Raw genomic sequence first — 27312 nt, forward strand, 5'->3', positions numbered from 1 at the left:
TTAAACTGGTAATCATTTTATTTTTGACCAGGTTTAAATTTTCCACTGTTCTCAATGACTTGTTGCTTGAATCCATTAGGTCCCTAAGTAGATTTTGGATTTTCTGGAAAAATCGCAGGGAGGGCTTCGTACTCAAATTTACCAATTTCCAATGCCTTCAGCAATGCCCCATTCCTGGTCTGATCCATGACGAGCTGCAAGAATCCCTCTGCAATCTGTGAGGTCCTGGAAAAATCAGATGATAATCCTGAACATTCATCTAATTAGTTTAAAATATCCCACGATCAGAACTCAAATTCTTTCAGTGTGTTAAGGCAGCACACCACTGTGCTTTCTACCCAATCTGGGAGGATCTAACTAGCAGGGTTGATAAAGGAGAAACAGCCAACATCATTGATTTCCAGTCGACATTCCAGGGTAGTTTGCATATCTGCTCTCACATCATTCTGCAAATTCATCAAATCAAATATGCAAATTCTCAGGTTAATGCTGAAGATTCAGAAATCAATCTGTGTCACTTCATGGATACCACAGTTCATCACTCTACAAATACTCCTTGTCAACACTTGAACATGTTTTCATCCTATCGATTCTAACCCCAGTTCCTGATTTTGCTCATACTCACTTCAGAATTCCATATGTGGCGATCAACTTCTCAAGCCATTCCTTCATGTCCGGAGCCAAGTCTGATTTTATTTTTGTCATAAGTGGAGTTTCGACGACTCCAGGACACAACACTTGTAATTGAACCCCATGCTCCTCAAGGCAGGTCAGCTGAAAGCAGAAACTCTGTAAGATCTCATACTCTCTGAGTTTTATAGAACTTTACAACTTCCTGACAGTTTGTGTGGAGTTTTGTGATGATGGCATAAACAATCAGTTGATGAACAGGAAACAAAGAATTCATTCTCCAGTTGGCAGGCTGTGACAACTGGAGATCCACAATGATCAGTATTGGGGCCTCAGCTATTTTGTTAATGAATTTGGCAAATCTATGTTAATGAATTTGGCAAAGAGACAGAGTAAGATATTGACATTTGCTAACCATTCAAAGCTAGACAAAAATTCCAGCTGTGAGGAGGTCACAATGTGGTTGTAATAATGCTTAAGTAAATTAAATAATAGTAAAAGTGCGATGGATGAATTATAAATTTATAAATATGCAGTTATGCATTTTCTTCATTATTGTAGGCAAGCAGAATATTCTAAAAGGCATGCAATTTGCAAAGCTTGATGCTCGGAGAGATTGTTTTCCTTCTTTGAGTAAACATCAAAGTTTGCACGTTGGTCCAGTAAAAATTAGGAAGGCAAAATGCATGTCGCCTTTCCTGTATTCTAAATCTCCTTGCAAGCAATGAAGAAGTCTTGCTACAATTGATGAGTCAAAAATGATTCCTCATTTTTGACTTTCCTTTGGTTATTGGGGAAGAGGGTGGTCATTATATTTTGTGCAGTATTTGAAAGTGAGGATAGCAGATGCTGGAGATCAGAGTCAAAAAGTGTGGTGCTGGAAAAGCACAGCTGGTCAGGCAGCATCCAAGAATCAGGAGAGTTGATGTTTCAAGCATAAGCTATTCATCAGGAATTGAATGCTTATGCTTACGCTTGTAATGTTGACTCTCCTGCTCCTCGGATGCTGCCTGACCGGCTGTGCTTTTCCAGCACCACACTTTTTGACTCTGATCTCCAGCATCTGCTATTCTCACTTTCAAATACAGTGCAAAATATAATGACCACCCTCTTCCCCCACAACCAAAGGAAAGTCAAAAATGAGGAAGCCATTTCATTAGGTGGAAGAGTTGAGGGGTAGGAACTTGTTGCCTTCTAAAGTCCCATCAACAAAGTATTGGTGAGGAGGGTGTTCGGTAGCTTTTCCTTTTGGAGGCCAATTAAATCTCTTAAGTAATCATTTAATGATACCATTCACTATCACTGGAAAATGGAAGCTTGACATGGCTACTCAGCGAACCCTGGGATTTTTCAGCAACAGCGTGGCAGGGCTAGGGACAGGGGCAAGAGACAGGGCAGAGATGGGAGCATCGACATGCACATTGTATTTGACCGAAGGACCCTGCATCAAAAAATATGGGCTGGTGTGCTAAAAGCCGCTGCACATGTGCTTTCTTCCAACCTTATGCCAACCCCAACTCCACAAGCTGCATATCATCTACACACACCTCTATCTAGGGATCCATCCTCCTCTACACTCCAATGTAATACTGACAATGGCCACCATTCACTTAATTGATTGGAAGGTCTGAAGCTGTTCAGAGGAGCACCTGATTGCCATGAAATTGTGTTGTGTCTCCAGGAGAGAAGCAATGCCAGGCTTCCGACAGTTGTCCTAGTGATCGGTGAGGCCCCTATGTGAAGTTCTCCTATCAGTAGAAGAATAAAAGATGGTCTAATTGAACTTTGTAAAATTCTGTCAGTATGTAGAGATTGTTTCCCATGGCTCAGAAGTCTAGAGAACGGGTTCAATCACTTTGGCATGAGATGAGGAGAAATGAGGAAGTTCACTCAAAGGATAGTGAAACTTTGGAGTTCTCCATTCCAGAAAATTACAATTTAGCTGTTGAATACATTTCAGGCTGAAATGGATCTTTGGTCCCTCAGGGATATGAGGGATAAAGCAGGAAAGTGGTGTTGGAGTCCAAAACCAGTCATGATCGTATTGGTTTAAGCACACACATAGTTGATTGAAGCTTCTATTTCATAAGTAAGAGATGCCTGCCAATCAAACAGTTGATATCTTCCATCTACCACCTATCACCACCTAGGAGCGCTGGGATTATATAGAAGAAAAGGAGCCATGGAGTGTGAAAAAAACAAAGTTCATGGACCAGCAGATGCCACTCTTGGAGATCCAAGTATGGTGTAGTTGGGTCCGAGTGGACACAGGTTTGCACAAGGCAGAAGTGAGGACTGCAGATGCTGGAAACCAGAGTTTAGATTAGAGTGGTGCTGGAAAAGTTCAGCAGGTCAGGCAGCATCAGAGGAGCAGGAAAATCAGGAATCCTGATGAAGGGCTTTTGCCCGAAACGTCTATCTGCTTGCTCCTCGGATGACCTGCTGTGCTTTTCCAGCAGCATTCTAATCTAAACACAAGTTTGCACAAGGAGCCTAATGGCTTTTGTATCTTCCATGCCAATGTTTGGCATTTATCCACCCTGGATAGCCATCCCACTATGTGAGACTGTGGATACTCAGTTCATGACTATATTCAAGGTCATCGTTGACAAACTTTTGGGCACTAAGGGAATCAGGGGTTATGGAGTTAGGGTGAGAAAATTAAGTTAAGGTCCTAACTGAGCTCTCATCTTATTGAGTAGCAGAGCAAGCTTCAGGAACAATGTGGTCTGCTACTTGCTCTATGGTTGGTCCTTGTTCTTAGTTTCTTACACAGGATTATTTATACAGAAAACAGTTATTCTTTGCAGTATGACATAACACTCACAGCCAGCGATGATGTGAATCCTACCACGCCGAACTTGGAGGCTGCATAAACTTGTGCATGCAAGAAAGGACACAGACCTGTTCACCACAAAACAGCAGAGAGTTAGCATCAAACTGAAACATGTGAATATATGGGAATGTGTATACATGGAATTAGGTAATTCAGTCTATTCACTACTTCCCCTTCACATACACAAATAGTCCTGATCACATTTACCTGCATTTACTAAATCTAAAATTTAAACAAAAGTTAAGCAGTAAACAAATAGTCAGTCAGTCATAAATAACTTCTCCAGGCAATGCTTCTACCAAGAAAATCCACTTGTCAACCAATCCATATATTTGCTTGAGAATTGCTGTGATAAATGTAAAACAATATGGATTTTGTTTAGCTACATTCTACATTTATGTACTATTAAAGGACTATTTAGATAAATGCTAATCAGGACACTGGATATATCCCCTGATTTTCTTTAAAACAGTAGCAATGATAACTTGTAAGTCCCCTGAGGGGGCAGGCATAGTTTCATTTTAACATCTCAGCTTCTGATAGCAGAGCAACATTCCCTTATTGCTAAGCTGAAGTGTCAGTGTAAATTGTTGGGATGAAGGGTTAGGCTTGGCTCATAGTTTTAGGAAAGAGAAGGCTGAGGAATAGATGATGGGGTTATAATACAGGAGACTTAAAAAAAAGTTTTGACTTGTGTTGCAATCCAAAACTCAAGGTCAACTGTGTTTGATTAGGCTGAAGCTAACAGGAACTGTTAGGAGACTTTACAATGGGCTGTTATGTGAATGTTATGTGAATGTAATTATGCTGAGAAATTCAGGTCTGCTAAGAGCTAACATTGTAGGAAATCAGTAACTACTGTCTCTAACAAATAAGGTCAAAACTTTCAGGATTGGTCACATTCAGGATAATTCAAAACAAAGCACACATTTGGCACAGATCTGTGTAGACAGCAGCCTAGGAAATCCTTAATTTTCAGCAAGACTTCAAAGAATATTTCTGCAAGAGGTACCCGAGGTCAGGTGGTGAAGACAGTGAGAGGAGTTCCAGACAATATATGTTATTTGTTTAAATCCTTAATAAATTAATTGCATTTTATAGAGCTCTAAGTGTCTACATATGTACTGTTGTCGCTCAGAGTCAGGCAACACTGTAGTGGGTCTCTGATGGGTCTTGCGCTGGAAAGTGTAGATTCAGTATATTTTCGGCAGTACAGATTTGATGGGCCAAAGAGCTTCTCATTTTTGAGTGCTTCTATGGACTATTAAACAGTCACTAACTGTAATAGAAAGTTATCCATTTACTGTGAAATTTGAAAGAGAATGCTTTTCTAAAATTTAATGCTGTGCTGAACTTTGTAAACAATACTTTGATAAGGTTTATCTCTGTTTGAACTTTGTAAACATTCAACTTGACCTTGCGATAGTCGAATTCAGCGAAAGCTGAAGAACTGTTATGTCCAAGACGAGGGGATGAGAGAATAACAACTTGAGTTTTCCCAGTCTTTGCCCTTGAGACAATCATAAGAAACAGTATAAGTGAGTATCTGAACAATGCTCAGGTACCCCTTACACTGAGGCATCTAGCTGAATGTACTGGGTCAATTCTGCAGAATTTAAATAAAGCTCCTTTCTTTGCTCATGCTAACAGTTGAGTCAAGTCGATTTAATTTCCACCACACTATCAAATCCAGTTGTTATGAAAATATGGGTGCACTGTACCTTTAAAGAGACTTAAAAGCTGGTAGAACTACCTGACAGTACCAAATGTTCTCAATCAGGTAACAATGTAACATTTGGTCAAAAGCTAGATTAGCTGGTTGCCTGGAAATGACAAAACAGATTTAAATTAGGCCAATCAGTTTAAATTATACCTCAAAAAATACCAATTTCCAATCAAATTTGAATTTAGTATATTGACAATTTTAAAGGCCAATGGTACAATCTGAAGCTTTGGGGGCATAAGAATGGGGAACATTGAACAATTAGGAGGAGAACTGCCACACCACCAGCATGTAGAGACTCCCCGAAAAATAGCTTCTTAAAAGGTACCTTTTTCAATCAGTAACCTGTGAAGCTGAAATCCCTAAGAAAAAGAAAAGAAGACAGAAATACAAAGAAGAACCGAAAGTTGCCTGGTTTTGAGATGAAATGTTTTGTTTTGTAAATCTTAACCAAGATTTTTATCGGGCCAGTATTGTAACGGGGAAAATAAAAGATAGGTTAGAGGAAGGAGTTGTAAATAGTTGCTAGTTAATTATTCTCTGTTTTACTTTAAGAAATAACAGATTATTGCATGGGATAAATCTTTTCTGTGTTTCTAGTTTAAATTAAGCAGGAGTGTTTACCCTGCATTGCAAACAGTTACAACATGGGGCAAACCATTCTGCTTAATTTAAATCAGCAACACAGAAAAGATTTATCCCATGCAATAATCTGTGAAAATTCGAGAGGCCAAGAACTACTTAAAGTAAAAATTAACAACTTTATTTCTTAAAGTAAAACAGAGAATAATTAACTAACAACTATTTACAACTCCTTCCTCTAACCTATCTTTTACTTTCCTCTCTACAATTCTGGCCCAATAAAAATCCTGATTAAGATTTACAAAACAAAATTTCTTATCTCAAAACCAGGCAGCTTTTGGTTCTTCTCTATATTTCTGTCTTCCATTCTTCTTCTTTGGGATTGTTTCACAGGTTACTGATTGATAAAGGCACCTTTAAGAGAGCTTTTTTTTGAGCAGTCTCTACATGCTAGTGGCATGACAGTTCTCCTCCCAACTGTACAATTTTCCCTGGTCTTATACCCCAAAGCATCAGATTGTGCCATTGGCTTTTATGATTGTCAATATACTAAATTCAACCTTGATTGAAAATTGGTATTTTTCGAGGTATAATTTAAACTGATTGGCCTAATTCGAATCTGTTTTGTCGCTTCCAGGCAACGGCTAATCTAGCTTTTGACAAGTGTTATATTGTTACCTGATTGAGAACACTTGGTGCTGTCAGGTAGTTCTACCAGCTTTAACTCTCTTAAAGTTACAGTACACCCACATCTTCATAATACAGTGAAGAACTCAGGAAAAACCAGAAGTGATTCGAATGTAATCATCTTGTGATTGTGGGAGAATGGCTTGAGGTGAATGACACTTGAAGGGAAGTTACAGAAGTTGAATGATGTTGTGAGTTGAATCAGATGACCAGCAGCTTGTGTGAAGGTTAAATGTATTTTCCTTTGCTGTATATTACATGTAAAATGACTTCCCCTGAAAATGTAATTTGTCCACTGTGGATGTTCTTCAGAATCCTCAGGAAACACTTAGGATAGTCATTGATAAACTATTGTTACTTTGGTTACTTACCTGCTATGGAGGCGATATTAACAACCACTCCTCCTTTCCCTCCAGTCTTTTTACTCATGTGCTGTATTCCCAGATAAGTTCCTTTAATTACACTGACCTGCAATACAAATACCATAGGAATCAACAGGGAGCAGGCCTATTAAGACAATGTTAAAAAAATGACATGTACAGGCAGTTGCAAAGTACAGAGAGATATATATGGACAGCAAGCTACATTCAAATTCACCCAGCGAGACTACATTCAAGCATTAGCAGAACACAGAAAAATTAGGTGATAGTAGAACGATAAGCAGTAAAACACTGTGGAAAGATGCAGAATGATTTGTGGAATAAGCAGTCTGTTAAACAGGGTGGACAAACTCGGGGTTGGCAAGCTGGTTACTGGAAAAAAACTGATCCGTTGAATGAAGAGGATATTCAGTGGAATGAGCAAACTGGTTACGGTGCTGTGAAGATTGGTCAGTGGGTGGATCAACAGGTTGGTATAATGGATTAAATCAGTGACCTGGTTAATGGGATGGATTTGGGATCCAGATCCATATCAACGTGGTGAGATTTGAGCAAATATGTTTCTGAATAAATATAATGACCAGGCATTTTCTTTGAATGGAAAGATAAGGAAGGGAGTGATTGACACCATTTACAGATAATGGGCTTAAAAGTTTAACAAAGGTTAACAACAATTCAACATACTGTCTGTTGGGGAGATTTCACTGGGGTGTTTAATGTAGGGCTAGGGAGGGTGACACTTCCAGCCCTGAAATGGTTAACAACAGCCAAGCGAGCTGCTGCAGGCGACTGCATGACTGCTAGAGCTTGTAAGGGATATGCATAATGTTAATTAAATCTTGGAGCCTGTAAATACCAGCCAGTATCAATTGCCCCATCGAAACTCGGGATTAATAAAGAAACCGATCGGAATCTGTAACTGTTAGACAAGTGTGAATTGCTCTATCGGAACCTGTAACTATTGAGTGTGAATGGCTCTATTTAAGTCTAAAGTTGATAAGTGTAACTGAAACTATTGAAAATGGCTAGCCTGTCAGACGCATAGTAATTCCTTGAAACAATGAACTATTGAATACGGGATCGGAACCGCTCCCGGGGATGGCTGAGCCATTGTCAAGCACATCAGGAGCTGGACAGGCACTTCGATGCGGCCAATAGGAGGACGGATTCCCAGCGCGCGCAGATGAATGGACCAATGGGGAAGGCGAACTGACCGGGGACTCCAGGCAGCGCGAAGTATAATTGTGTCAAGTTTGAACGGGAAGGGAGAACGCCTTCTCCAACGAATGCATGCTTGTAGATTCGTTGTACCAGTTAAGATTCTGTGAATAAACTGCTATCTGCGTCTAACCATAGTTGCCAGTGTGAGTCTCTCCTTCCGCGGGTCCGTCTTAACATTTGGTGACCCCGACGCGGGAAGGAAAAGAGACAGCGGCAAGTTGGCAACGTTGGTGGATCAGGGAGCAGACAACCTTCGGCCGAAGTTTTCTAAAGATGGGGAAGCGCCTGTTAAATCTAAGGCTTCCAGTAGTTAGATTTTTCTCTCAGTTAGTTTCTTGTCTGCTCTCCGACCCTCACCAACCCAAAAAACCTGATCAATTTGACAGCAGCATCGCAGAGTCCTGACTGGTAAGCTTTTACTAACCTTTTAACTTACCTAGAGTGTTTGTTTCACTAACGCCTAACTGTTTTTGCCTGAGTCCCTAGCGCAGCTTTCGGAGCCGGAGCGCATATCTGTTTTTTACTGAATCCCTAGCGCAGCTGTCGGAGCCGGAGCGCATATCTGTTTTTTACCTGAATCCCTAGCGCAGCTTTCGGAGCCGGAGCGCATATCTGTTTTGCCCGATTTTGCAGATAGTTCTGCCTGACGATTACCTGACGTTACCTACCTGAGCGCTGACCATATTCGACTTCCTGGATCCATGTTACTGAGCACTTAAACCTGACGGATTTTTGGTTTGTATATTTGTTGTGACCACCGAACATACCCGGGGTGACAGAGGTCGGAGCTCTTCTCCTGAAGAGGGTTTAACCGTACAGACGTCTGCCTTAGACTGGTTGTTAAGAGCAGAGATCTGCCACGCGAAGGTCAGGCTTTGAAAGACGTACTGTTCTTGAAGCGGTTCCCTTCAGGGGAGATCCGACATGGGGGACCTGAATTTCGGACCACCTAAGTTGACTCACCTCAGGACAGCACGTCCCGGAGTGCCCTGGTGGCACTGCAGGGACGGTGGGGACATGCCTATTCACAGTCAGTTACTGCTGGAAAGCGTAGCCCTGCATAAGGAAAAGTTGGACCTGGTGATTGCCCAAGCACCAGAACAAAAGGGGATTATCCTGACAAGATTGAGGGAAACATTTAAAAATCCCACATTAATGATCAAGATTCTGGACGGTCTCTACAGGTCACCACATTATTCGGCTCTCCAAACAATTGTGCTAGGCAAGCCCCCCGCTGGGTGGGCACCCCCGAGCACTGATAGCTCCCGGGAATGGAAAACAAAAATGGTTGTGACCTTTACCCCGCAGTGGCGATACAGTGCTCCCCTAATGGCCCAACTGTTTCGGACGGTCTTACCCGGGAGCTAGACTATTTAGCCGCGACTGTTACTTTACCCACTGATGTGTACACTGACCAGTCCACCCCAGTCCCGAAAACCCCCGACTCGCGGCCACCAACAGGGGAGATACTGGGGGAGATCAGGGCCCAGTTAAGGGAGAATAATACTGCTATGGAAGCTAAACGAAAGGTCCGTAACCTAGAGAATAGTCTCAAGTTGTGGCGGGTTAAGAACTGGTTCCCTAAGGATGACCAACCCTTCTTTACGACAAGCGAATTTGATGCCTTCCAAGCTAAAATCCTAACCTACCTGCGGGAGAGGAAAGGGGGTACCAAGAAAGGGTTTTTTAATTTAGCCAAATCTTCCACTAAAAGGGAGGATGAAGACGTTTACTTGCGGGAGCTTCTGATTCGCTTCCAAAGCCACTTACCGATTTCACCTATTCACACACCAGTATTGGATGAGCAGGGTCCTGTCCCAGAATGTGAGCCTGAGTGGTCTCTGAGCCAAACTCCAATTTACCCCCTACCCCCTACACTTCCCCTGTGGATGTGCCCACCCCCTACACTTCTCCTGTGGCTGTGCCGACCCGAGGTGCCAACCACGAGGGAGGTCCGCCACCCCCTTACACCAGCCCACAGTCAGGATCACCCGCTCCCGGTGCATCGCCCACGGCCCCGCTTGCGGACACCAGGGCACCACTGTGTCCGCTCCGACCGCGTTGCGAGGGGCCAACCATACAGGCGCCTGTTGTCAAAGTTCTAGGGGGAAACATCGCGTATGAGGACCCGGTCCGAGACCGTGTAACAGAGCGACTGGAGAGTGTGCTCAATAATCATGAGCAGAAACTAAACGCCCTCACTGAAATGGTCGCAGCCGGGACGTGGATGGTAAAGGCAGGGGGCAGTCTGTGTCGGATCGGCCAGCCGGACGGCATCCCACAGAGATGGGAAGTACAGGACGTAGAGGTACAAGGGGAGGGGTGCTGCCCCGTGCTGGGACAGGATGGCTCCCATGTCCCAAAGTTTCCTTCCCTGGGAAGACATGACAAATTGGCTTCAATGAATGGCCAGTCCGCCAAGTCTGAACAGGCACCCCGGGGAATTCAAAAATCCCGGCGGGACAGTAAGCCCTTTGCTGCAGAAGGGGACACTTTAATTGTTACGGGAGCTCGCCTCCAGAACAAGCTTGTGAAGGGAGGGAGCAAGTATGGCTCCCAGCTAGATACCACCTCCTCGGAGGACAAGGGGGAGATTATTGGGGATTTTGATAAGGGGTCCTACACATCACTCCCACGGCCCCACGGCGGCCCAATACAGGGGACTTTCGCCACTATGCCGCCCGTTCAAGCGCCTCTCCTCGCCACTAGTATGGGAGTAGAGAAGTACGTCCCCTGGTCACGGACAGACCTAGACGCCCTGGTCAGGAGGCTTCCTCCGATTGCCAACGGGGCGTCTGCCTGGATAGCGACTTTTGAGAGGGAGACCTGTCATGAGAAACTAGCGCTGGCGGATTTTAGAACCATAATGGTACGCATCCAAGCAGAGGACGCACTGATCAAGGCAGAAAGACTGGCTAGGTGTTCCAGGTCAGATGAAACTGTCTCATTTGACCTCTACCGAAATTTAATCTGGCGGTCCCTGCGGGACAGCTTCCCCACTACTTTCTCGCTGGATGCGTTGGGGACCCTCAGACTAAAGGACGGGGAGGACGTACATGAATACCTGGGGAGGACCTGGGACCTATGGCAGGCTGGGACAGGTGAAAGGCCAGATAGCTCTCCCTTGGCAATAGCACATTTCCGGAGGGGGGTGACCGAGGGACTCCCTGCACCAGTGCAGAGCAAATTGAAAGACCTGGCGGGGGTGGATTTGATGAAGGAGGACATATGGAGGAAACAGGTACATCACTATCTGAACAGGCACCGTACGTCGGAAAAGATGAAAGCCGAAGGGCAGGCCTCCAAGACAACTATACAGATCTTAGAGCAGTTTGGGATGATTTGTTGATTGCCAGTGAAACTGACACCCAAAATTTGGAGGCGGTCCGCACCTTGCTGGACACCCTTGTGGCAGCCAGCTTTAAAGTAAAACGGGGAAAGTGCCAGATAGCCCGAAAATCAGTATCCTTTATGGGACGGATAGTAGGAAAAGGGGGCACCACACTTTCAAGAGCACACAGGGAAGCGGTCCTTTCCTATGGCACCCCTATAACAGTACAGGATATGATGGCCTTCCTGGGGTTATGTGGGTATTCTAGCACCTACGTCCCTGACTTTGTGACTATGACATCCCCACTCAGGGAAATGATCACGGAGGTTGGGGCAAAGAGGCTCAAGAGTCAGTTGCGATGGAACGCGGAGAGAGAGAAATCATTCAAGGAGGTGAAGCAAGCTTTGGGAGCAGCGGCCATGCTAGCGCACCCAGACTATAAGAAAGGTTTCCACCTGGACGTGGCAGAGACTGAGGGGATAGTAAACGCCGTCCTGTACCAAAAGGACCGAGGCTGCAGGAGAGTGCTGGGGTATTACAGCTGCCGTTTAGAGCCCATTGAGAAAGGGCAGCCAGGCTGTGCCAGATTTGTGGCAGCAGTAACGAAAGCGGTCAACAACACTGGCCATCTAGTACTCTGCCATCCCTTGACTATTCACACAGAGCACAGCATAGGAGCCTTTCTGGCCTCCAACTCATTCAGCTTTTCAGCTGGGCGGCAGGTTAGAATTGAGAATGCCCTTCTGTCACCGCACATTACGTTTGCATCCGATAGGGGGAGTACTAGGAATATGATGGTGGGAGTGAATGGGGGATCCTTGAAGCCCCACGACTGTGTGGCCAGAGTGGCTGAGGAGAGGAGGATACGTAAGGGGTTGCACACAGAACCCCCGGCCGAGGCAGGCTGGGACCTGTACACCGATGGCAGCAGGCGGCGTACGAGCCTCGTATGCCGTGGTCAGAGATTCAGGGGGGGTATACGACACCATCGAGTCTGGGGAAATCCCACAGCCTGCATCTACACAGCTAGCAGAGATTACAGCCCTGACAAGGGCATTAGAACTGAGTGAGCGACGCCGAGTTTACATCTTCACTGACTCCAATTATGCATGGACCGTAGTCCACGTAGAGGGCACAGCATGGGTTAGACGTGGTTTCAAAACCAGCACGGGGAGGCCGGTAAAACACGACCAGAGTTTGCGACGGTTGCTCCAGGCAATGCATCGTCCAAGGGAAGTGGCAGTAGTGGAAGTGCAAGGGCACTCTGCCTTACGTACCAGGGAAGCGCTGGGAAATGATGCAGCTGACAGGGCAGCCAAGCTCGCAGTACAGATGGTCACCCTGAGGAGAAAGTGAGGTCTGCAGATGCTGGAGATCAAAGTTGAAACTTTATTGCTGGAACAGCACAGCAGGTCAGGCAGCATCCAGGGAACAGGAGATTCGACGTTTCGGGCACATTCCTGAAGAAGGGCCTGTGCCCGAAACGTCGAATCTCCTGTTCCCTGGATGCTGCCTGACCTGCTGTGCTGTTCCAGCAATAAAGTTTCAACTTTGGTCACCCTGAGGTCAGGGAGATTACACGCTCCACGAGCCCCCGCCTGGGCTCGCCTCTCTGACCCGACACAGACGGGCTGTTGACCCGCTGTTGGATTTCAAGAATTCGGATGGGGTCTGGATTGATGCTATTGGGCAGGCCAGAAATATCCCCGATGAATACAAGCTGGTGGATGAGATTGATGCGGGTTTTGAAAGTTTTCCCTTTTTTTTTCTTTTCTCGCCATTTTCCCGATCACGGTTAATAAAAACGTTAACAGAATCAACCTCCTCCACTACAATATGCAGAGGCTTACCAACCTAACCTGAGATGCAGTTGACGCCATCCATGAACAGCTTGCACAGTCCTCCCTCATGACCTTACAAAATAGGATGGCTTTGGACATGTTACTTGCCGAAAAGGGAGGTGTTTGTGCACTGTTTGGGACCATGTGCTGTACAGCCATATCAAACAACACAGGCCCAGATGGCAAACTCACTAAGACCCTGGTGAAGCTCCGAGCCCTGGCTGCTGAGCTGAAGCACCAATCGGGGGTAAAAAATCCAGTCGTCGACTGGCTGAACGCCACATTTGGGAGATGGGGGACTCTGCTGGGGCAGCTGGCCATGGGGGTGTGCATCTCAGTAGCTATTCTTGTCACTTGCGGGTGTTGCTGCATTCCGTGTATCAGGACACTGGTAACACGCACTATTGATCGTGCCCTATCAGGAACAGATGCCTCCTCGCCCGCATACCAGGCGGTGATGCTGGACCGGCCTCCAGCTGAAACTGCCCAGCGAGAGGGTACGCTCCAAAACCCGCACATGTTACATGCGACATCACGGGTAATGAGTCGCAAGACTATCTACGATTTTCCCCTGTAACCCTAGTGCCCGATTCCCTCACTTTCACCCGGGTGTGGGTACTGTATTCCACAGACCCCGGGCTGTGTCATCTGTCCGTTTAAATCGGGAACTCACCCGGCTTTAACCTCAAAGGGCCCTTGCTGTCTACACAGCCGACGGCCTGTGGTGAAATTGCTAGAGTTCTCGGTAATCACTTTTCAAGTGCCTTTAATATGTTTACACAGCTGGCGGGCTGCGGAACTCCTGCTGATTCGAGTTCTTAAATCCTAGAAAGTTTACTCAGCTGACAGCCGGATTGCCTCTGCGTGGGGGTAATTGCAAGTGGCGGGATACTTGCGGTTTATAATGATTTTTTTTTCCTTTCTCTCTTGGATAGAAACAGATGCTGTAGTTTGCGTGCATGTCCGTTCCCGGTAGACGGGAGACTATCATTAATGTACGGCAATTCACACTGCTCACGGTGACAGGTCTATTTTAGGTTCGTCTATTTCCATAGGGTACGGGGTTCCAATAGGTGTGTGCTTATGCTTTTTTTTCCCTACTACTACCCAATACTATCCCTTCTCCCTCAGTGTAACATCTGCTGTTCAAAAAATATAATAAACCCCTTCCATGTTACTTTTGCCCACCTACATTGGCAGCACTTTGACTTATACTGTACGCTGCAGTCAGGGGCCGAGAAGTACTGTATGCCCCGGGATTCAACTGCTGATCACACCAGTGACTACTACACTGCAATCGGAGGTTCTACGTGGGTTTTGATCGGGTTGCCACTGCCCGGCTCTGTCCTCAGCGGCAACTAGATGGAGGTTGCTGTCCGTTACTGACTGGAGGTTATCCAGTGGCAGAAGAGTCTCCTCGGGCACGGGTCAGCCTGGCACAGGTGCAATTGCGCTGTGCACTCGGAGGAGGTTGCCTCCGACCACATGGCCTGCAGTACATACATCAGACGCCTGGACGGGCCTGCAGGCCTGTGAACCATTCTGGCCGGCGGGAAGGCCGGGGCACAGTACACTGTTCCAATGGGTTTCCGATCGCTGGCGTGTACCTGACTGCGGGCAGTATGCCCTTACACTTTCTCGTTTGTTTTAAAAAGAAAACACAAGACAAAACACACACCACCGTAGCGAATGGGAATTTACACTTGGGACTTTTTTTTTGGACAGCAGACATGGCACCCTATGTAGTTTACTTCCCCCCTTCCGGCCCTCTTACGTTCGTTACTGTTTACATGAGTTGGTGTGGCCTCAGTAGAGGCCAAGGGAGGGAATGTTGGGGAGATTTCACTGAGGTGTTTAATGTAGGGCTAGGGAGGGTGACACTTCCAGCCCTGAAATGGTTAACAACAGCCAAGCGAGCTGCTGCAGGCGACTGCATGACTGCTAGAGCTTGTAAGGGATATGCATAATGTTAATTAAATCTTGGAGCCTGTAAATACCAGCCAGTATCAATTGCCCCATCGAAACTCGGGATTAATAAAGAAACCGATCGGAATCTGTAACTGTTAGACAAGTGTGAATTGCTCTATCGGAACCTGTAACTATTGAGTGTGAATGGCTCTATTTAAGTCTAAAGTTGATAAGTGTAATTGTCAATTTAGTTAAACTGAAACTATTGAAAATGGCTAGCCTGTCAGACGCATAGTAATTCCTTGAAACAATGAACTATTGAATACGGGATCGGAACCGCTCCCGGGGATGGCTGAGCCATTGTCAAGCACAGCAGGAGCTGGACAGGCACTTCGATGCGGCCAATAGGAGGACGGATCCCCAGCGCGCGCAGATGAATGGACCAATGGGGAAGGCGAACTGACCGGGGACTCCAGGCAGCGCGAAGTATAATTGTGTCAAGTTTGAACGGGAAGGGAGAACGCCTTCTCCAACGAATGCATGCTTGTAGATTCGTTGTACCAGTTAAGATTCTGTGAATAAACTGCTGTCTGCGTCTAACCATAGTTGCCAGTGTGAGTCTCTCCTTCCGAAAGAACACGCAAAGACGGGACCCCGCGGGTCCGTCTTAACATGTCCAAAAGGGCAAAGACAAAATGCTATTGATAAGTAGTATTAGGGAATAGTTAATAGGTAGTAACCGACTGATATCCGCAGGAAATTGATTAGCGGACAGCTGACTGGCCGTGGTGATGGAATGTGACTGGTGATGATGTTTCCCAGCAACCGGTCCTCAGCTTATGCTTTTTACCGCACTTAACAATGAATTACATTGTTTTCATTCCTGTCTGGAGTGGTGATCACCCAGGCCAACTTTGAATGTTCATTCTCATTTCCTTTGAGAAAGTGATAGTGGTATTATTTCCTATATTTATGTGGATATTATCCAAGCCTTGCTGTATATGGATATGGAACATTCCTATATAATAGACTAAAAGGGATGGAATTGCCTACTAATTTTTCTTAGGTACAGTTTTGAGGTTCGAGCACAGGAACAAGATCATAATTATCAAAAGTAGATTGACCAGGAAGGTGCCAGGAATTTGTAATGACTGAATTATCATGATCAATTAACAGACCATAGTCTTCTCCCACCTTCATGGGTATCTCCTGTTCCCTTGGCACAACAGATGCCTTCACATAACCTGAACTTGTACTTCAATATTTGTTCCTGTTGTGTGAAATGTCATAAGAACATACGAACAACATATGTCTTCAGCTGTACAAATATCTTCTACTGCACAATAAGAACAGTTAAAATCTTCTAAGTCAATGGAAATATCATTACCAGCAAATTCTACTCCAAGCCACCCACTATCCTGACTTGGAAATATATCACCATTCTTTCAGAGTCGCTGGGTCTTATTCCTTGAATTGCCTCTCTAATGGCATTTTGAGTGGATCTAAAGCACATTGACTGTGGCAGTTTAAGAAGGAGCTCATCACCACCTTCTCAAATGTCCCGAAGCAACTATACCCATATCCCATGAGCAAATTTAAAAATTGTCATGGTGTGACGTCAATAAAATCAAAGGAAATTATTGCTGGTCATCAGCTCCCATCCTTCTTTCTTACATATCTCAACACCCCCATCCCATTCTCCCGACAATCTCAGATCACAGCACATCCGTGATAAAGATCACTTGATCTGAGGAAAAGAAGGCTTCAGAACTTATTCTGGGTCGGGACTTCCATGTCTATCATTGGTTAGTGGTGTTTAGAAACATGAGCTGTGACAAGACTGCCACCATCATTGTCTGAGCTGGCCAGGTTCTAAAGGAATAGATGTCAGATGGAGGTACCTCTGGTAGTGAGGGATCAAGGATATAACCTAATTATCCTCAGCCTCAGCAACCTACCACAGGAGTACATACTGTGCAAGGGTCAAGGATATTATTAGAACCATTCTTTGACGAGTCTTACATTGATTTACAGAATTAAACCTTCAAAACATTCATCTCCAAACTCAACCGCATCCCAGTTTCAAGAAGTGTTAATTAATGTGCTCACACAAATCCCAATTAATATAAACAAAGTACAATTGATACAAACCAGGTTTATACTGAGGCAGTTCTCCCAGTTTTGCTCATCAAAGATCCCTGCATTGTTGCATACTATGTCCAATCTCTGAAATTTTTCAAGAGTTTTGCTGAAACAATCTAGAAAAGACAATGAATGCAGTTGATTAGCAAAATTTACAACATCTTTGAACAAACATACCAACACTAAATGCATTCCTCAGAATTATTCATTAAGTTACTGAATCATAGGGTCATAGAGAGATATAGCAGAGAAACAGGCCCTTCAGCCAACCATGTCTATGCAAACCAACAAACACCAAACTATGATAGTCCCAATTAACTGCACTTGGTCCATAGCCTACTATGCTCTGGCATTTTAAGTGCTTGTTCAGATGCTTCTTAAATATTGCAAGAGCATCTATCTCGATCACCTTTTCAGGCAGTGCATTCCATATTTCCACCATGCTCTGGGTGGAAACTTTTTTTCCTCAGGTCTTCTGTAAACCATTTACTGTTCACTTTAAACTTAATACCCTCTGGCCTGAGATACATCTGCCATGGGGAATAGATTTTCTTGATTCTCCATGTCTTTGCCTCCCATTGTTTCGCATATTTCAATCAAATTACCCTTCAGTCTGTTTCCCACAATCTGCAACCATCAAAATCCTAAAATAAAAGCCATCTGTACATTTGCACAAAGCATCTCCCCTCCTCCACACACACACACTGAAAGATAGGAAGAGTGTGTGACAACAAACTATTGAGGAATATACCTGTTTCCTAGCAAGAGGCAACAAACTAAGTCTTTTGGCCAGAACTGGACAGACTCTGAGAACCATTATCAGGAGACCTGAGACACTAAACTAGAACATGCACTCACTCCTGGGACACTAAACCAGGACCATCTAAACCACGACGTACACAAGGAGCAGGTACTGAACACCACCAGTGTCTAAACAAGGAACACTTGGACTGAGATCCTCCACCAGGAACACTGAGACCCTGAAACCGAGGCACACAGAAAAGTACCAGTTGGTGCCTGAGCAGATTGAGGATTGAATTCTGGAATCTGTGCTCCCATTGAAGTGTCCCATTTCTGGGTGGATATTTACCTGCTCTGAGGTCCCAATTTCTAAGTGTGAACATATACTCATCCTCTCAGCAAATGGAAGTTGATCCTCAATGCTATATTGATTATATTTAATCAATCATATTGCAGTGTATAAACTTACTAATGCCAACAATGTAACTCCCATTCACACTCATTCCAGCTGATTGTTACTCCCAATGGTTACAGCAAAACATCTGTTTAGAAACTAGTCATTCAGAAAGAAGAAGTCAGTGGCATGTTGATAAAATTAGTGTTTTAATTGGTACCTTTCAGCTGATTCTCAGATCTTACATCACATGGAAGGAACAAAATACTCTCAGCTCCATAGATTTGTTCAAAGGCCACTTTAGTAGCCTCCCCTGTGGGTACATTGATATCCAACAGACTCACCTAAAAGAAGCAAAACACGTGGTTCAGTCCTACAGGATCTTAAAGCAAATGGATGGGTCAGTCAAACTGTCTGAGGAGAGCTTGGGTCAGTCAATGGTCCATTTTAATTCCTACTTCTGATCCTGACCAGACAAATGAAAACTGTACACTGAATGTCTTCTGATTTTTTCTGAATGCACTTCTGTTGGAGGATGCTTCAGCTCTGATTTGGTGCAGTGCTCCTTGGAGGACATAGTGCGGAGATTTCTCATTCCTAGAGCATGGGCTGTTGCTTTAACATGAGTAAAAGGAATTCAGTCAAACCAAAGCTTCTTTCAAAAGCAACAGCAGATGAAGAAAGTGTGCAGTAGTAACATCATTGTATTAATAACCTAGGGGCCCAGCGTAATGCTTAAGGGGGATGTGAGTTCAATTGGTACCAAGCTGGAGGTGTTTTAAGACTGAGAGGGGACCTGATGGAGGTGTAAATGATTCTGAGGGGCTTAGACAAGGTGGATGTGAAAATGTTGTTCTCCCTCAGTTGAAGGGTCAATAATAACAGGACATAATTTTAAGGTGAAAGCAGAAGGTTTAGAGGAAAGTTTCCTTTCATCCAGAGGGCGGCGGGGGTTTGGAATGCATTGCCTGGAAGGGTGGTTGAGGCAATAAACCTCACAACCTTTAAAAAGTACTTGCATCAGTACTGGAAGTGACACAACATTGAAGGCAATGGACCAAATGCTGGAAGGTGAAATGAGTGTAGATTTAGAATAGTTTTATCAGGGGAGACCAGATGGTGTTGAGTCAGCTTTGGGAGGATGGGGGTGGAGTTGGGCCAGGAGTGAAGATGTCTGGTGGGATGGAATGAGTTGGAAATTGGGTTTGGGATAGGTCATGGGCAGGGCGAGTCAGGTGTATAGACTGTTTGTCAGTTGGAAGTGGTTGTAGCTTTGGGAAGTGCTGTCTAAGGATCGTTGGTGAATTTCTGCAGTTCATTTTATACATAGGATACACTGCTGATTTTGAAGATTGGTGGTGGAAGGAATGGATGTGGTGCCAATCAAGTGGGCTTGTTTGTCCTAGATGGTGTCAAGCTTCTTGAGTGCTGTTAGAGTTGCACTCACCTGGGCAAATGGGGAGTATTCCATCACACTCCTGACTTGTGAGTTGTTGATAATGAACAGGCTTTGGAGAGTCAGGAGGTGAGTTATTTGCCACAGAATTTATAACCTCTGACCTGCATGTGTTTATGTAGCAGGTCCAGTTGAGTTTTTGGTCATTGTTAATCCCAAAGATATTGGGTTTCAGAGATGGTGACACCACAGAAAGTCAAAGAGCATTAGTTTGTTTGTTTCTTATTGGCAATGGTCATCACTTAGCATTTATATGGCATGAATATTTCTTGCCACTTGTTAGCCCAAGCCTGGATATTGTCCAGCTGTTGTTGCATCTGAATATGGAGTTCTTTCTTTTTTGAGGAGTCACGAATGGTGCTGAACATTATGGAATCACCATGTATGAATGATTTTATTGTCACATGTATTTTACAGTGAGAAAGACAATAAAATACAATGAAAAGCCTTTTCACTGTCACCTTGATCTCGTGCCATTTTGAACAGTTTTAAGAATAAGAAAATAAAAAAAAAGTTATGTATCAAAGAGATTCTATCAGTCCTGAGCCAGCTCATCTTTGAACATCCCCATTTCTGACCTTATGACAGAGGGGAGGTTGTTGATGAAGCAGTTGCAGGTGGTGCCTATTGTGTTTAAGGGTGCATAGAGAGGTGCATTTAGTCAGGGGTTAAAGTAAAGTAATATGATTGGGGAATAGGTCTGTGAGAGTCCCTATTTGGAGGGTTGGTGGGGACTAGTTGGGCCAAATGGTCTGTTTCCACACTGTAGGGATTCTATGATGACTCTACAATATCTCATCATGTGATCATATGATTATCAGATTGGGACAAGTCGTCAAAGCTCCAAAACATTATATCAAAACTGAATTATGAGTTTTGTTAACACTGATTTTAAATGTCTGTAATATTACTGAATTGACTGAGCCTCTGTACAATTATCTGTTTGGGATTGGTTTTCTTTTGTGATTTTGGAGAAGATTTATAGCTCAGATTGATGTTCAGATTGTAAGTTTGCTCGCTAAGCTGGAAGGTTTGTTTTTAGATGTTTCGTCACCATTTTAGGTAACATCATCAGTGAGCCACTAGTGAAGTGCTGGTGTTATATCCTGCTTTCTATTTATGTGTCTTGATCTCTTAAGGTGGGTGATATCATTTCTGATTCTTTTTCTCAGAGGTTGGTAAATAGTGTCCAAATCAATGTGTTTACTGATGGATTTCCAGTTTGAATGCCAGGCCTCTAGGAATTCCTGCGCATGTCTATGTTTAGCTTGTCCCAGGATGGATATGTTGTCCCAGTCGAAGTGATGCCCTTCTTCATGTGTGTAAGGATACTAGTGATAGCGGGTCATGTCTTTTGGTGGCTAGTTGGTGTTCGTTTGTCCTGGTGGCTAGCTTTCTGCCTGTCTGTCCGATGTTGTGCTTGTTATTGCCCTTGCATGATATTTTGAAAATGGCATTTGTTTTGGTGGTTGTTTGTGTAGGGTCCTTTAGGTTCCTCAGCTGCTGTTTAAGTGTGTTGTTTGTAGGCTTCATGATGCCAATTGGTCAGAGCAGTCTGGTAGTCATATCAGAGATATCTTTGATGTATGGTAGTGTGGCTAAAGTTTCTGGGAGCATTGTGTCTGCTTGTTTGGGTTTATTGTTTAGGAATCAGTGGACTGTGTTTATTGGGTACCTGTTCTTCTTGACTACATTGTATAGGTATTTTTCTTCTGCTGCTCATATTTCCTGGGTGCTGCAGTGTGTTGTGGCCCATTTAAATAAATTAATTATCCGTACATACATACGGAGAAGGACACCATTTCAACTGGGACAATACATCCGTCTTAAGACAGGCTAAACAGAGACAAGCACGGGAATTCCTAGAGGCTTGGCATTCAAACCGGAATTCCATCAATAAACACACTGATTTGGACCCTTTTACCAACATTTGAGAGAAAAAAAAACTGGAAAATGATATCATCCACCTTAAGAGACCAAGACACAAATCAAAAGTGGGCCATAACACCAGTATCTCAGCGGAGGCTCACTGTTGATGTTACCTAGTATGATGACGAAACATCTAAAAACAAACCGTCCAGGTAGCAAGCAAACTTACATCCTGTTTTTCTTTGGAAAATGGGAGATGTCTTATTTCTCACAACACACATGGAATATACCTTTAAAGGACATGCTTATAGTGTCAGCACTGTAACTGCTGTGACTTATTTTCATAAAGATCTCTGGCTCCATCCTGCTGATCTCCATCCTCTTACATCATAACATGCTGAGAGAAGCATGAGATAGTAATACATCTGAAGGACTTATCTTAGTGCCAGACATACAAATGTCTGTTGGTTGAATGTACAAAACCTAATTGAAGTCTTCAGCGCTATGTGACGCACATCTCATACTTATGTTATGGGTGTTAGTGTAAGTATCAGGGTAGTTGCAGATCATCAGCTATCTCACCACTTCGCACTAATGAGTACAGTGGCAAAAAGACAATGGGAATTGTTGTGTAGTTAGGTAGCTGGGTTTTGGGTGAGTTCAAGTTTATGGCATATAGAATATGGGAAAGCAGCCAGGAGTACATTGGAATAGTCATGTGTGGAGGTAAATGAAAGCATGGGTGAGGGTTTCAACAGCAGATCATCGGAGAGAGAGGCACAGTAGTGTGATATTACAGAGATATTAAAAGATAATATTAGAGATGGTGCAATTGTGAGGACTGAAGGTCATCTCAGAATCAAATGCAACACCAAGGTTATGAACAGATTAGCTGAATCACAGATCATTGTCATGAGGAGGAATGAAGTCAGTAGTTAGGGAATGGGGCTTGGACAAGAAAACAAAAATAATTGTTTTAATCTTCCAGACATTTAGTTGGAGGAAATTTCAACTAATTCATTCCTGAATGCCAGAGTAGCAGCCTGATAGTTTATTAACAGGAGTGAGCTAGAATTGAAGATTAGTTGGAGAGTGAGTTTACCGACTGGTTTGGAGATGGCAACCAAGGATAGTCCATTTCTTCAAAAGAGAAAATGAGAAAGCTGTATTCCCCTATTTATTGACATATTATGTATTGTTTGTGATCATGTAAGAATTCCCTAATATAAAGTGTAATTTAAATAATCTACTTTATAATTATTAATGTATCTCAATATTAACTAAAGAATTCAGAAACCTTTAGTGTTGCTCATTAATTTTAACTAGATCCCCTAGGACTGATTAATTAATTGAACACTAATTATATGACAAATTCTTAAATCTTCATCTTTTATTCAAATGATTTTTGTTCATGGGACATGCAGGTGGTACACACTGCTGCCACTGTGCATCAATGGTGATGTGTTGACAATCAAGCAGACTGCTTTGTCCTGGATGGTGTCAAGTTTCTTGCTTATTGCTGGAGCTACACTCATTCAGGCAAGTATTTCATCACACTCCAGACTTGAGCTCTCTAGATAGTGCTGAAAATGTGTTGCTGAAAAAGCGCAGCAGGTCAGGCAGCATCCAAGAACAGGAGAATCGATGTTTCGGGCATAAGCCCTTCTTCAGGCTCATGCCCGAAACGTCGATTCTCCTGTTCCTTGGATGCTGCCTGACCTACTACGCTTTTCCAGCAACACATTTTCAGCTCTGATCTCCAGCATCTGCAGCCCTCACTTTCTCCTCTCTAGATAGTGGACAGGCTGTGTGAAGAGGAGAGGTGATTCACTTGCCAAAGGATACTGTGACCTGTACTTGTAACCACATTAATTATATGGCTAGTCCAGTTGAGTTTTTGGTTACTGATAACCTCCTCCACAATGACCTCAGGATGTTGATAATGGGGAGGGGGGAGGAGCGGTGAAGGGATTGGTTTCAGTAATGATACTCCCATTGAATGTCAAGGAGTTATGATCAATAACAGTCATATTGATGATGGTAACTGCCTGACACTTATGTTGCACAAATATTTCTTGATATTCATGTCTTGCTGCATGTGGGCACAGAATGTAATCTGGATGGGGACCTTCAATATCAACCACCAAAAGTGACTTGGCAGCATAACAATGCCCGAGTTGCTCAAGTCCGAAAGTATTTAGCAGCTACGGGTCTGCAACAATTGTGAAGGAGTCAATAAGAAGGAAAACCATACTTGACCTCAACTCCCCCCAATCAGACATGATTTAATGTAATGGCAGACACTATGGGCTGAATGGCCTATTTCTGTTTCTATGTCTTATGGTCAACCTGCAGAAAACAAGGATTTGATGCATAATATATCTACAAGAGAGCAGGAATTTAGCAAAGCTCCTCAGGCAGTACCTTCCAAACCTGCGACCACTTCCATCTTGAAGGACAGGGGCAGCAGACACCTGGGAATGCCGTCACCTGCAATTTTCCTCCGAGCCACTCACCATCCTGACTTGAAAATACACCGCTCTTTGTTCACTGTCACTGGGTCAAAATCCTGCAACTCCCTTCCCAACAGTACGTCTAGCTACAGCACATGGACTGCAGTGCTTCAAGGCGGCAGCTAACCACCACCTTCTCGAGGGCACTAGGAATGGGCAATAAATTCTGGTGCAGCTGGCAATGCCCACATCTTAAAAGTGAATAAAAGCAAGGTCATTGAAACAGCTAAAGACTCCACTCAGAAGAACTTTTGCTGTTATGATGACAGACTAACGAAAATCAAATTAAGTTACCCATATACCTAAACAAAAACAGAGATTGGTGGAGAAACTCTGCAGATCATGCAGCACCTGTGGACAGAAAGCAGAGTTAACAATTTGAGTATAGTGACTGATTTTCAGAACTGATAGTAGCTAACAAGGCATGGTACATATGCTGAAGACAGAGGATGATTGTTGTAGTAAAGGAGTAAGTGATAGGTGGAGATGCCACCTTGATGGGAGTGTAAAACAGTGAGTCAAACAAAGGGGCCAAACAGAAAGAAGAGCTGTTAATGGAGACGACAAGTGAGTGAAAATGGGTTAGCGGTGCTGAAAGCTTTCCATACGATGACAAGGCCCATATGATGACAGGGCCTGAAGCATATCTTAGATCCAACCCTCCAGCTCAGCACCGCCCTCTCGAATTGTCCTACCAGTCTATCTTCCTTCCCACCTATACGCTCCACCTTCCCCTCCGACCAAACACTATCACTCCCCACCTGCATCTACCTATTGCCTTCTGAGCTAACTCGCCACCCCCCACCTCCACCCCGGCCGCACCCTCCTATTTATCCCTTCCGCCCCCTCCACCAACCTACATTCCTGATGAAGGGCTTATGCCCGAAAAATTCGATTCTCCTGCTCCTCAGATACTGCCTGACCTCCTGTGCTTTTCCAGGGCAACACTTTCAGACTCTGATCTCCAGCATCTGCAGTCCTTGCTTTCTCCCCACACTACTGCAGTAAACCCAAGGCAAGAGATGTTGATCAGGGAACCAGTGGTGTGTTAAAGTGACAAGAGGGCAGGACTTACACAGTTAATATGGTGGGTGCCAGGGAACAATACTGAATGAAAAGACCTTGGGGTGCAGGTGCATATTTCATTGTTTATCCGTGACTCAATTTTCAATGTCATGAAGCAGGCATTGGGCATATTTGCCTTCATTGGTCGGAACATTGAGTACAGGATTGGGCTATTCTGTTGTGGCTATAAACGATATTGGTTCGGCCACTTTTGGAACATTGTGTTCAATTCTGGTCTTCCTGCTACAGGAAAGATGTTGTTAAACTGAAGAAGGTGCAGAAAAGCTTTATAAGGATGTTGCTGGGACGGGAGGGTTTTAGATATAGGGAGAGGCTGAAAAGGATGGGGCTTTTTTCCTTGGTGTGTGGGACGCTGAGGGTTGAATTTATGGAGATTTATAAAATCATGAAGGATATGGATAGCGTAAATAGCCATGGTCTTTTTCCTAGGGTGGGAGAGTCCAAAACTAGACTGTAGTTTTAAGGTGAGAGGGCAAAGATGTAAAGAGGACCGAAGCCACACCTTTATCACACAGAGGGTGATGCACGTAGGGAATGTGTTGCCAGAGGAAGTTGCAGAGGCAAGCAAAATTTAAAAGACATTTAGACTGGTACACAAATAGGAAGGGTTTAGAAGAATACGGGCTAAATGCTGGCAAATATGACTAGGTCAGATTGGGACGTCTGTTTGGCAGGGAGGGATTGGACTGAAGGGTCAGTTTCTGTGCCGTACGACTCTATGACTTTATAACAGGAAACTGATTGTCTTTTTTGCTGACAGAACGCAAGTATTCTACAAGGCCTTCACCTCCCCATCAAGAGACCACATTGTGAGCGGCGAATACAGTAGATGAGGTTGGTTCAACTGCAAGGGGCGTCTGCAGCCTTGGATAGTGAGGAGGAGGGAGGTAGATGGGCAGGTGTTACACCTTCTGTCGTTGCATACTTGCCGCCTGGTAATTCCTGCAAACTGCTGGAATATGGTTTTCCCTGCAGTTAAGTTCCAATTTAAAACTCATTATTCAACCTAGCTTTTACGTACCGCTTGTTCCAGATCAATCAAGTTTACACAAACAGCTGCATTTCTGAACACACTGCGCGGGCAATTGTCGTCTTTCTTTACACGGGGAAATTGACAGGAATGATTCCACCAGAATTGTTACCTTAGCGCCGTTCTTCAGGAGGATTTCAGCAATTGCTTTCCCAATGCCTTGGGCAGCGCCAGTCACCAGCGCAACTTTCCCCTGGAGCTCCATTGTAGCACTGACGGTGGACTTTAGCGATTTGCTCGTAGACTTTATGAAGTGTGTGCAGTTAACTTATCACGAGTAAACATTTGCATGAGCTGCTGATATCTATCTATGCACAGAGAAAGACAGAAAGACCACCCCCATCCTCCTGACCTGATCAGTTCCCTCCCCATTCCTTTTTGTTTTTGCACCAATCTGAAAATCCATCACCCTCCCACTGTTCTCCGCCCTCACATTTCTAGTTCATGGCCAGCATCCACACTATGGATTGGAACAGTTCCTTAGCCTTTAAACCAAGCAGCGTTTGATCGGGGAAAGGCTTAACGTTAACTGAGTTCACTCTGCCTTTGCCCTCTGCCCAGTACCCAGGCGGTGAGCTGTCATAACAAGGTCCATTCCCTTCACTTTGAAGAACTAAGGAGCATGGATTTGGGAGAAGGATGGTGGGGCTCTGGAATGCACTTCTGGAACGTTAGTTGAGGCAGAAAACCTCACAACCTTTTAAAAAGTACTTGGAATGAGCACTTGTAATATTGTGACATTCAAGGCTGTGGGCTCAGTGCTGGAAAATGGGACTGGTGTAGACTTAAAATAGTTTATAGGTGCCGACTGGATGGGGCAAAGGACCTTTTCTGCACTGTATGATTCTAAGGGTCAGAGCAGGCTTGAGATTTTCTCTGAGGTTGTTGGAGGTGACTGAGGGTGAGAGACACAGAACCTGTCCCCGCACAGGGATGTGCATT

The 27312-nt window shown here is 44.2% G+C and overlaps 1 protein-coding gene across 1 annotated transcript; it reads right to left on the bottom strand.

Annotated features, from left to right (window-relative positions):
* On the bottom strand, nt 1-26652 carry LOC122556493 (15-hydroxyprostaglandin dehydrogenase [NAD(+)]-like). Its single transcript, XM_043703188.2, has 7 exons — nt 26483-26652; nt 18637-18760; nt 17291-17397; nt 6830-6926; nt 3458-3534; nt 626-774; nt 1-225 (listed from the first exon to the last, which is right to left on the bottom strand). Exons 1-7 carry the CDS (start codon nt 26573-26575, stop codon nt 84-86), a joined length of 789 nt encoding a protein of 262 aa, XP_043559123.1. The 5' UTR covers nt 26576-26652; the 3' UTR covers nt 1-83.
* Between the last annotated feature and the right edge of the window lie 660 nt (nt 26653-27312).

Source organism: Chiloscyllium plagiosum, unplaced genomic scaffold (genome assembly GCF_037043375.1).
Source record: "Chiloscyllium plagiosum isolate Xiang-an unplaced genomic scaffold, Cpla_swu_hap1 HiC_scaffold_16, whole genome shotgun sequence".
In the NCBI taxonomy this organism is placed as follows: domain Eukaryota; kingdom Metazoa; phylum Chordata; class Chondrichthyes; order Orectolobiformes; family Hemiscylliidae; genus Chiloscyllium; species Chiloscyllium plagiosum.